At 36.9% G+C, this 12,707-nt stretch overlaps 1 protein-coding gene across 5 annotated transcripts in view; it reads left to right on the top strand.

Moving 5' to 3' along the window:
- Nucleotides 1–676: 676 nt before the first annotated feature.
- Nucleotides 677–12,707, top strand: part of atp8b2 (ATPase phospholipid transporting 8B2) — a 51,346-nt gene continuing 39,315 nt past the window's right edge. The window contains exons 1-3 of one of the 5 annotated variants that reach the window (XM_058747579.1): nt 677–786; nt 954–1,216; nt 4,780–4,847. In XM_058747579.1, the coding sequence (XP_058603562.1) occupies nt 4,823–4,847 (25 nt within the window). In that variant the 5' untranslated portion in view covers nt 677–786; nt 954–1,216; nt 4,780–4,822. Of the gene's footprint in view, nt 1,217–4,779; nt 4,848–9,511; nt 10,252–12,707 lie in introns of those variants that run through there. The other 4 variants (XM_058747580.1, XM_058747581.1, XR_009266474.1 and 1 more) reach the window with 4 other exon arrangements.

Here is a 12,707-nt window from a genome sequence, read left to right on the forward strand (position 1 = left end):
GAGCTTTATTTTAAAAAATGCTCATAAAAAACGTTTTTGCATCTGATATCTTCACCTGCATTTCAGCGTATCGTTGAACTGCAGTTATATTGTATCTGTACTTCATTATACTGCAAATCTACAGTTGCACTTCATTGTACTTCAGTTTTACTGCTCTTGAACTTTAATGAACTGCAGTTATATACTTCATTATACTGCAATTGTCCAGTTGTACTTCATTGTACTGCATTTATACTGCTTTGTACTGCAGTTTCAATGCAGTTGTACTTCAATAAACTGCAGTTATTTTTTGTAAGGGTAACTCTAATTTAAATCATCTCAGATGTTTGGGTCATTATCCACAGCAACCATATCAAATATATCCAGGTCTTTATGTTTAGGTCATCAGTCCCAAACTTTAGTTTAACAACAACTTGTAAATATACCTGCAAAATTTACCAAGCGTATCAACGAAGGTGGCTAGATCGTTCCTAGGCGTGAAACGTATAGCGCATGCGCACATGTTGAGCATGGCATCCAACTTTTTCAGAACAACGGCAGCAGACAGGTCACAGGCAAGACCGAAAGGGTGTTTTTAGAAAACGATATTGTTCTGTTGTCTAATTTTTAAAGGATAAATACACAATTTATTTTAGTCTCCATCGCCAATTTAGTTTTTATTATGATTATAGTTTCAAACTGTTCAGCCATCTGTGTGTCCAGCAGAGGGCGCACTCGACAAACCAAAACAATGAGCACATGGTAAAGTACTGCTCCAATGCTGCACTGTGAACAAAGTTACAGCAGGTATCTACCGCATTCGTTTAAAATTAAAATTCTTTAAAGCACACAGTAAATAAAATGAATATGGATACATTCATAAGCAGTGTTTAACAACGCTTACTGGAACAAGCAGAATAAATTTGGATTTTTTTCGCCTTTTATCTAACACTTAAAACATTGCTCTTGAGCAGTGCAAAGGCTGAAACTGGGAAACAGCAGATGCAGATGCAAACACCGCCCTCCACCCCGCCTCCCTCATCCTATTACTATGAGCAGCTGCTGGCCTATCGAGTCCGATACACTTTCACCTTTCAAGGATGTTTTGATCGTCAAGGATTGCGTGCATCCGATACATAACCTATGTTGCCTTAAACCCGACGGGATACCTGTAGAGAAGGAAGATGATAACAGAGATGCCTGAAATCAACATTGCTTACAGGAGGAGCTGATAAAGGTAACGGTGGTCTTTGCTTATCCGCTCACAATAAAAGCTTTAGCTTACTCTATACGTGCTAACAGCGTGACTTCTGAGAAAACAGTTAGGCTACTAATAAAAATACTTCTATAAATATCACCCATTTCTCTTCTGAAACTGAGCTAAAACTGTTGAAATAGATTAGTGAAACTCCAACACAGCGCATTAACTAACCTGCTTTAACGGTTTGTTGTCTATTTATTTCGCATCTGTATCAATAAGCACGCAGTGTATAAACAATATGGCCACCTATTGAATGCAATAGACTGATTATCAGTCACATGCTTATTAATGGACTTACACCAAGTTATTTAAGGCCTTTCTAATGTCGAAAATCCATTTTTGACAGTCGCATCTCAACTCTGAAATATTTTGGCATGTCTCAAGAAATGTTATTTTGAGAACTATAGCCTAATGTTGATTCAAAAGTTATGATAAATAGTAATAAGATGTCCATCCTTGTAATACCTTGAAACAGCATGGAGACATATTTATGACGTGGTAACTTTAATAAGGACATAAGATTATTTTAATAAGAACCCATTAGGCATTACTCAACATTATATAGCTAGCCTAATGCTAAAAAGTTTATTACTTACAAGTTACAAAATAAATAAGAGTAAGAAATGCCATGGAAATAAGTTCTGTGTTCTATATCAGACCCCTTGGTTTACCTTCAGAGACCTTTGTTAAAAACCCTGAATTAAAACCCTAATTATTGCTGTTAGTAATGTTAAAAAGAATATCAGACTATAACAATGTTTTTTGGTTAGAGATGTGGGTTAGGTATTTTCGTGTCACTTGTAATCTTAATTGAACCAGGGATTTAAGCTAGTTCTTGAAATTCCTTTGAGAGTAAAATTCTGACTGACAGCCAAGAAATGTGCTTTGTTGTGCTTAAAGAGCCAACAATGTAATAATTCCATAGAGAAAGAAAGCGTATCAACACCATGCAGAGGCATTGCCACTTTATGTAAGAATTTTACTGTAATTCTGCATTTTAAAGGTCATACCCCTCTCTCTCTCTCTCTCTCTCTCTCTCGCTCTCTGTGTGTGTGTGTGTGTGTGTGCGTGTGTAAAAGAGAGAGAGTAAGAGAGCAGATCATAATTTTCTGTATAGTCAATATCATTATTGTGGTTCTGGTTTGATGGTGATTTCCTGTTTGACCTTTTGAGACCGCGAGCATAAATGATGAATAAAGAAATGAGGTAAAACAGCTGGGAAGGCAATGAGGGCAGAATAATCATTGAACAATAAACTAGGATAACATGTACAGGAAAAATACATTGGCAAAGGAAGTAAAATATGCTGCACATATGCTGATCATAAATTATAGATCATAAAACTCAAAAGCTTACTTGTTTAGCCTTACATGGCTGCAAATAAATAACTAAGAGTGCCTTTTTCTCTTGATTAAAATGCAAGAGCCACTTTCTGGTTTGCATTGTGTGACAGACTGTGTGTGCATTATGCATGCATGTAACATATGTGAGAGACTGTATGCTGCATGATGCTTATTAGAGATGCTGAGTCAAATGACCTGCTTTACACCACTGCAGTCAGTGTGAAGATGTGTACTTGTCTGACTGTGGTTCAACATGGCTTTCAAATCTGGGTTATTTAGTGTCAAAAGCAGCCTGTTTACTGGGTCTGTCCTTAAGTAGGTTTGTGCATGTCAGTGTGTGTCCTTGCTCGTATATATGTGTGCGTGTGTCTGTCTGTTGTGGGTCATTGGTTTTGACCTGCTGGTTTGGAAGCCTCCAGTCAGATGCATGGTAATAGACTCTAATCATAGCTGACACACATGTGTACCAGCTTGACTATCTATGTGAGTGTGTGTGAATAGTCAGAAATATTCCATCTCACCTGAGATAACCTTTAGCATTGAACTAATGTACTGTGCTTTCTTTGCATCTCTGGATTTGTTATTTTTGTGAGAATACCTGCTGCAGCAGATAGTTTTTTTTTCTGTTCTCAACCCCGAGGTGACCTCCTCCAGCCCAACTCTTCCCACGCTCTCGAACAGACTGCTTTGATTGTCTACATAAAATGAAATCACTTCTTTATTGTGGTTTATTCAAAGCAACAGACGATTGTCAATAATGTTCTGAGGGCAGCTCAGAGACCAACAGATATCTCTCTGAAGACTTAATATTTAAGTCAATATTAAAGTCAATTTTAGAAAGATATTAGTAATTCACATTTCACAGAGGAGATGAATTGGAGGAGGCAGGGCCATTTTGCATGCCAGTTATGCTGACTGAAATTTCCTTCAGGGAAAGTCAAAATGCCCTAATATGAGATGATGATCATGGACAAAAGCACTGAAATCAAAGCATTTGTTGTTTGAGAAAAGGTATGTTACTAAAGTAAGTGAAATTCTAGCTAATACTGATGTTACATTCATATTATGAATGATATTATACAGCTTTGTAAAAAGAAAGGAAGTTAAAACACTTAAAACACACTTAGACAAAACACAATGTTTTAATACAATATGAAACATACATATTCCTCTTGGAACATTCCATAGAAAACAGTATATACGTTTTAAAACATAAGCATTCAAAATAATAAAGGAAGAAACCCTCCGCTGGTCAGATGTAGAGCTGTTAAAGGGTTAAATCTTTGTCACAATTGATCACCGCCTCCTTTAAATTAGTGCTGATTATTTTAAATATAAAAATTTGGAAGATTATAACTTTATGGTAGATTATAAACTATTTCATAAATAATGATAATGATGTCCACTGACAAACTACTGTACGTCGATGTAGGTTTGATCACTAACTGAATGGTTTTCTAAAAAATTGTCTATTTATGTGACGTGAGTGCAGTATATAGCTTTACTTTTTGCTGAGGATGTAGTCATATCTTTTGCACCTTTATGATCTTGCCTGATTCATGGAATCTGTATTTTCGTCTTTGGTTTTATTAATAACACTCCATAGTAAGCAGAGTCACACTACTAGAGAAAAGAGCAATTTAGCCTCCTATTCTATAAAATGTCTAAACAATTGAATGCACTTCTTTCTGCCTCCATATTTCCTGTGTATCAGGCATAAGAGACAGAAAGCAGACAGCATGTGACGTCTTCAGAGTGAAATATATTGGAAACCAGACCTGCAGACACCAATGTGCTTCTGGAACTGACCTGACCAGACCACTTTATCACTTAGCACTAACATTTTACCATTCTTAATAATGATGTTTCCTGTTTGTTTCATAACTAATGTGTATATGTAACCACTTTAAACAGCCTTATTAATTATCTTAATATTAGCATGATTAAAGAAAAAGAGATGGACAAACATTTGTCTAGGGTTCACAACAGTCAGGCATCAAGATTACGGCTGCAGGTTCATTAGCAGTGGCTTAGTTTTAGCTGACTGATCTGCATACTGTCGTAGTCAAGGATTAAATATCGTTGAATTTCCTGAGTGAGCGTAAACTGTTGGTATGTCCCCTGTTTTACCCTTGAGATCCTGTTGACAATGTGGTTCTTTCTCTTTCTCGCTGTGTGTGTCTGCATGTGATGTAGATTTTCCCATGGGACGGAGAGGCAAAATTTCAGAGGTGTGGAAATGTTCAGAAAGAGACCTCCCCCAGGTAAACAATTACCTTCTCTCCATAAACACACATACACACACACTTTTAAATTTAATTGCAATATTGTGCTCTGAATTTAAAATTATGTGTCAGCAAAATAATATTTGTTAATATTCATTTTAAAAGTCCCCTCAACACTCAGCTCTACCTTCACTCTCATGGTGTTAATTAATTTTGACAGTAAATTTGGATTTAGTTTTAGTCATAGACTTTAAAATACCATCTAGTTTTAGTCGACTTTAGTCTACAGTAAATCTACAGTAGATTTAGTCCCCTAAAATCTAATGGGTTTAGTTTCTGTGTAATGCGATTATTAAGCATTTCTCTAAAATGTTCAAGCTCGCTTGTTCCCGGAGAAAACATCTAATAACCTGGTAACATGACTGATATTAAGGTTTGAACATGCAATATAGACACAGATTTAACTCCACATAACATGTCTTTATCTCAAAATTAAATAACACCACTTCTCATAAAGAAACAAGAACATGGTCCTCTTTTCAAAGAAATACCAATGGTTATAGGGCCTACAATATTCATTCTTTATAACAACTTGCATACAGCATCCTTCATTATTTCAAGAAGACATTTATTTATACAAATTTAATTTAAATTCATCCTTATTCGAGCTACTAAAGTGATTATGTCAAGAGCAGTGAGTGATTTCCTCTCTTTCTTTTATTCATTCATTAACAATAAGGGCCATGGGCGGCGCTAGGGAGGGGCTAGCAGGTGCTCCAGCACCCCCAAGAAAAACCAAAGCACTCCCATAGCACCCCCATTAAAAATGAAATAAAATAAAAAAATTTGACTCATTACACGTGCATAACTACTGCAATGCAATACAACGTGACGTGATTGCAACAACGATCTGGTTAGAAGACGTTTCAATCCACAAATCACCCACAATTACCATAGTTTTACTGTAGTAACACTAACGGTAACAATGGTACGGTGGCAGAAAAGTAGGACATTTATATTGAGTATTATGATATTATTAATATACTAAATATGTTAAAGGAGTAATGTAATATAATTACATTATTTTGTTAATTATTCTGTCAGTTGATGTGGATTTGTATTCTACTGAATGTCTTTAGGCTACTGTTTTTCAATGCAAACACCATAGAAACCATATAGTTAGGCTACTTTTTTACCATGGTCGTGAAGTGCTGTACTTCTGGTTATGTATAGATAAGGCTGTTACAGTTTTCACAATGGTACTGTCAAATGTACATCTGCATCCCAACTCAAGCTCCTGTTCTAATGTGCATTTCTAAGAGACAAAACTTGTAATATTACATGTTCAGTGCTACCAAATCAGGTGCTGGTGCCACTGCTCTCGAATGTTAGTCTGGAGCCCTGATAATATAAATTGTACTGTAAAATGTTACTGTAATTTGAAATTGAATCTGTTTAATTGTAGATGAAATATATAGCTTTAGTAAACCATTACGTTTTCTTTTAGTTTTAGTATAACATTATTATACCATGCATAATTTTTCCTTTTTTTGTTTAAAGAAGAAACCAAACCAATGTATAGTTGACATTTGAGGCTCAATGCTATAGAAAAGCAATAAAATTATATTTTATATAAAAATATGGCATGCAGCTTCAAACAATGGCATAAATCTGTTCAAAATAATTCTTATTAATAATCGCAATTACAATCTCAAGGGAATAATCGACAATTATGATTTTTGTCATAATCATGCAGCCCTACTACTAAACCATCTTGTAATATAGGCATTTAGGCGTATTATTCCGCGCTCAAGCGCACGCATAAAGCTTACCGCAAAGCACCGGCTAAAGCAACGATTATGAATGCATCGGGGAAAAGAAGACATTTTAATTATTTATTAATGAACTAGTGCTTTCTCAGTCATTGTCGGCTGCAAAGATGAAGTTGCCAAATTATTCATATAAAAAATTATAATAATAACAACCTGTTTTGGTCATATTTTCTATGAATTGCCCAGCTCCCCCTGTCATTGATCTAGCACCCCTTCAGCACCTGCGTTCAAAATTCTCTGGCACCCCCCTGATAAGGGCACAGACAACAATAACTAAATTAGGCCGCTGCCCCTTTAAAACTGACTGCACAGATTCAGTATATTGGCTGTATTCTCCCAACAGTTTACATTCACTTAAGACGTAACCAGGTGTGTTTACGTGAAAACTCTTCAAAACGGACAATTTGAGATCATTTTTTGTGTATTTCTCTGTTAAAATGTGAAAGAGAACTGAATTCATTAGTCGTGCGCTGTTTGAGAGGTGCTTTTCTGTGTGCGCTTAGAAAACCGGACCGAATTAAAGGCACAATATGTACGATTTTTTTTTAATTAAAATATCCAAAACCCATTAGTACAGTGCTATATATTTTGCTGACTTGTGTACTTACATTATCCCAAATGTTTAGAAGAATGTTTAAATCCAGAGAATTAAACAATTTTACCTAGTGACACGGGCCGTGTCCATAGTGTCATTGTGTCACCCATAGACATGTCTATGGTGTCACCTGCCAATGACGTCATACACCCGGAAGGAGCGGAAGCGGTCGACTGTGGCATAATAAAAGCTCCGCTGCTTTCGAGCCATGTGTCACGCTTGTTCAGCGGCCTCGTTTCTCTTCGTCGGCTTTCAGCCTCACCCTGCTTCATACTACGATGTTAATAATTCTTTAATACATTAGCTCATCCATGAACATGATTTCTGCCCAAGTCCCGTCTGTTTGCATCGGCTGTGGGGAGGAAGACCACAACTCCCATGATTCCACACTCAGTCACGGCGTCATCAAACTACGTCTTTGTTTCTTTGTTTGTTTTGAATACGTGCCCTCTAGCGGCGAGAACTTACGTATTGTGCCTTTAAGTGCTCTTTCGCGTCATCACGCTTTTCAAATTTATTCATATGTCTGCTTTTCTCTTACTCCCAGAACCTGACATTTTTTTTTACGTTTTATGAGCTGTGCAGCAAGGGTATGAAAACATATGATCAGAGCGTTACAGTTGAAATGTGTGCCATATATCCTCCTTTCCATGCAGAAAGTTCGTTCTGACTGGATCTCTGTCCAAGTGTCCCTCCCAAATTTCATCTCGTTATTATTTGTTGATGAAAATGTCAGTAGATTTTTGTCATTGTTTTTGTCATTCAAAAAGAGTTTTTATTTCGATATTGTCCTGTTTTTGTCTGTGAAACGAATATTTTTCATCAACGAAATTAACACTGCATGGCAATTTGTAACTTTTCTATGTTTTGGTGAATTGTTGGCTAATTCAACAGAATTCGTACATTTTGTGCGATCTACTTGCACCCCATAAACCTGGACCAAGTAAGATGCCATAATGAATTTGACTTGGAAGAAAACGAGGCTGTGAGGGATCGACTAACAGTCTTTACAATGGCATACATTGTATAAAGGTCCTAGATCATGAGTTTTTGTCAACTGATTTTTTTTTTTCTTAAAGACATTTTGTCAATTGGTCATTCGGGAATGTTAAACAACAAAGTAATCCATTGAACACACTCTACTTCTATCCCTCACTGCCTCATTTTCATTCTTGTCTAAAATTAAATTTGCCAGTACTTGATTAAAATTCTATTGATGGTTCGGTTTAGGACCTTCATGCTTTCTTTTTTGTAAAAATTGTATATTTCCATACTGATCACATTGCACAGATTCATACAAATTCGCCACCAGGTAAAATGTTTCTTTATGACATTGGGTTGCTCAGCTTAAGCAATGATGCTTAAGAGATATACAATATCCTCTTCATGCATCAGTAGACCTTAGTCAGGGTATCTCCATATTTAATTTTTGATGGGGATGAAAACAAGGCAGTGAGGGATAGAAGTACAGTGCTTTCAATGGAATGTTGTTTAATAACTTACAGATTGTTCAACTGACAAAATGTCCTTACAAAAAAAAAAAAAAAAAGGAAAAACAGTTTTGAAAGCTATGAGTCAGCAAAAATTAAGTGATCTAGGATATTTATGCCATGATAAGGTGAACAAGACTGTTAGTATAACCCTCACAGTCTCGTTTTCACTGGCTTTAAATTCAATATGATGTCTAGCCTGACTAAGGCCTATAAAATGCAACCTCCTTGACCTCCCTGAACTTGTCTGTCTGATTTAATTGACCTGTATTGTGTTATGTGGTGCAGTCAGATATGAACAAAAAAGTGTGGTTAGTAATTAAGAAGCAATTTCAAATATTAGCATCCACACCTATATATATATATATATATATATATATATATATATATATATATATATAAAACTGTGTGATTAGGTAGCCATGGGTACTGATCCAAAGCTTTCCTCTTGTGTGGTTTCACTGTGGTGCAGTGCAACATCAAAAGTTAAAGATGTAGGCTACACGTGAGTATATGCTGGAGCATTGTGTTTAACAGTCGGGAGGTTTCCTTCCTTGGCACGAGACTCCCTCTCTCTCCACACACTCTGAGATACATAACAGACATAGCACGTGCAGAGACACCTGACTAGTCCAGATGTCTTCCGCAGTGCCACCCTTTCTCACCCCCCACCCCTCCTCGCCCTAAAGTATGAAACAGTCTGTTTATCAGTCATTTTGGCTCTGAATCTTTTTACTGTATGGATATTTCATTGCCATATGAGTCTGTAGTTACTGGTTCCTTGTGTCTTATAACCCATACATGTTTTGCAGCTCTGCAGTCTTAAGTTGCCCTGGCAACCTCCTCAGCCAGTTCCTATTGGCTACATCTTCGGCCAATAGAACGGCTTTCTGATTATGTCATATAAAAACAACGTCGTAGTTCTAGTGGCGCTGCTCAATGTTTTGACAGAGTCTGGTGACAGTGCTAATATAACATGCCGTAGTCAGTCTGGTCAAAAATCGATATTTTTGTTGAATGTCAATTAATGTTTGCTTAATATAAGTCATTTATTATACTTAAATATGTAGTCAAGAACAAACGTTTCACATGAATACCTGGAACGCAGAAAGTTACTTCAGTTGAAATGGATGTGCAAAGACAGTGGTGTTGTATAGTGTAAAATAATTATAGAGAATTAGTTGGTGAAAGTGTTATCGAATGACACCGAATGACCTCAACGACTCTGCGGCAAATCAAAACTGAGAGGGAGTGAAGTGTAATTTACCGCCGCGTCTGTAATCTGATGTCTTTCACGCACTGCTCCGTCATTCGGCGCCGGTCTGCAGCTGCCGCGCGCGCGTTTCTCCGTCGCTCTGCCGGTGTGATGCCCGACTGCTGTGTGCGCAGAGCTGTGTAAATGAAACGACGGTGGGACAACATGACTATCCCGAAAGACATCCCAGAGAAGTGGTTTCCAATCATTCTCCCTCTAAAAAGGAAGAAAGAGGGATTAAGCAACGCAACAAAAATAAGAAAAGGAGCAGGTACCTTTACTTTGCGTTATATGTCATTTGTTTACCACAGATGAAGTCTAGTTGGTAATTACTTTTATTCTAATATAGGCCTATGTAACATGTTTATAGAATAGATGTCATTTAGACATTCCAAAAATAATGTCAAATTTATTTATTTATTTATTTTGTATTAGTTATTTCATGTTTCTTCCTCCTTTAACACTTTCCTGTCATGTAAATAAACAACTTTGCCTCCTTCCATAAGTGTGCTCATTCGTTCATTATTTCACCCTCATGACTGTCTCACAAAATCACATCGATGTCCAGTGACCGCTGTGTGTGTGTCCGTGTGTGTCCCATGACCTTGTGATCATATCCATCATGCTTTCCCCTGTCAACATTCACAAATCACTCAGTCAGTTAATTGCATCTCAAAGTATTTTAAACGTAAACAGTCTGTATAATAAAGCTTTAGAAGGTCTTGTTATTGAGTTGATTGCATAACCTAATTTCTACATCGAAAGTCCTTTAGTTATAATCTGCCACACAATATATTTCACAATAATTAACTACCCAACCCAACTATCCAATAATCTCTTTCTCATCTGCATTTTTCCCATGCCTCATAGCAGTTTATTTCACAGTAGGTAAATGAGTAATCTGTGTGAGTTGCTTATCAACATGCGGTTCGATTTTGCCCTGTTTTTAATGTCATTTATGTAATGAACACAGCCTGCAACATTTTCACCGTCATGTTTTGTTGTTGCAAAACAGTGTGTATTTTTCACTAAAGGGAGCACGTGTTAAAAATGTTGTTGTTACCTTCTGTTGGTGAAATGAAGTAACTGGATGCCGTTCTGGTTTGTAATGGAATTGAGCTGGACCTCTCAGATTCTGTAAAGCTAGACCGCAACTGATCAAGAATTGCTGTTTGATTGGGGATCAACTTTGTGTTTTTTGAGGTCTGGGGAATTTTTATACTCAGTGGCCTCAATATATATGTAGCCATTTCAGTTTATGAAATGAGTCATTTGTGCCACATTTCTGAGACTTTATTTTTTTTTTTACCTGCCAAAGGCTGAAAATTATTGTGAGATTATTGTTTTTTACCTCTTCATCTTTCATATTTATATATCACTTTCATTATGACAAGCTAAGTTAAGATGTCTGTCACATATTAAGGTGTCAGTCACAGCATAGATCTCATTATCGATCACTATACAGATAGCGCCATCTAAAACTGCCCAGAATGACTCAGGCTACAGAGGTGGCTGGCTGCCAGGTATTCAAGTTTCATTTCAAATCAAGAAGAGTCCCACAAAATAACCTTTGCTGTCTTATACTTGTTGTCAACCTTTAAACATTTCAAATGTGATTAGACATTAAGTATAGCTACTGACCTTAAGTTGAACTTTTAGGCCAAAAAATATCCAGTTGACAAGCCACAGAAAGAAATTCAGTGTTGTAGTGGCCTTTTCGCCTTGGGTAGGTGTAGTTATTGTCTTAGTAACTCCAGTAACACTGTGTTCCTGGCCTTTTTCAGGGGTTGAATTCTTTTGTTAAGTGCATGTCTTGAGAAGCTGTCTATTCTGACACAGTGGTGATCATTTCCTACCTGACTTGTCTATCATATCTATGTAGTGCATTTACCATTGCCATTAGTGTCATTACTTCCAGTTAGAGTTCGTTAGAATTTGAAAGTCTATGGGAGATAAGTTATCATCTCTGTAGATCATTTAAGCTATCAAAATGGATCTAGATTTTTACAGCAGGGTTGTATTGGATGTTGTATTGGATATTTATTACAATGAAAAATATCCTGTAGATATGAGGGTTTAAATACTCAAGGTTTTATTCATTTATTTATTTATTTATTTTTATGTGCAGTTTTCCAAGTGCTTTTTGTGGTTACTTTCTTTCTCTCTCTCTCTCTCTCTCTCTCTCTCACACACACACACACACACACACACACACACACACACACACACACACACACACACACACACACTCACACACTCACTCACTCACACTCTCTCTCTCTCTCACACACACACACTCATCTAAAATAGCTGTTATAGAACATGTTTTTGCCTATTTTTGTCGTACTGAATGCATGTTTTCAGTTGGAGTGAAATGTTCTGAGATGCAGTCAGTGGGTGTTAAGCCTGTCCTTATGTGAACCCCTGTAATTCCTTTACTCAGAGAGTCCAGCTAAGCAAAGAAGGAATACTGTAGGATGGTGAGAGATGGAGAGTGTTTTCTGGTATGGGCAGATGAGTCAGCCAGATGGGCATATGAAGGCACTTGGCAAAGAGAAGAAAGGATGGGGAAAATGCGAGCAGACTGCAAGAGGAGAGAGAGCAAAGGCAAGCAAATGATGCATAGAGACTGAAATGAAGTGAAGGGTCATGTGGAGGTCATGTGCTTTTTATCAAATGAACAAATGCTTCATGATGCTCAGCATATGTTTTGGCATTGCACATACA

This window comes from Onychostoma macrolepis, chromosome 16 (genome assembly GCF_012432095.1).
Source record: "Onychostoma macrolepis isolate SWU-2019 chromosome 16, ASM1243209v1, whole genome shotgun sequence".
Classification (NCBI taxonomy): Eukaryota; Metazoa; Chordata; class Actinopteri; order Cypriniformes; family Cyprinidae; genus Onychostoma; species Onychostoma macrolepis.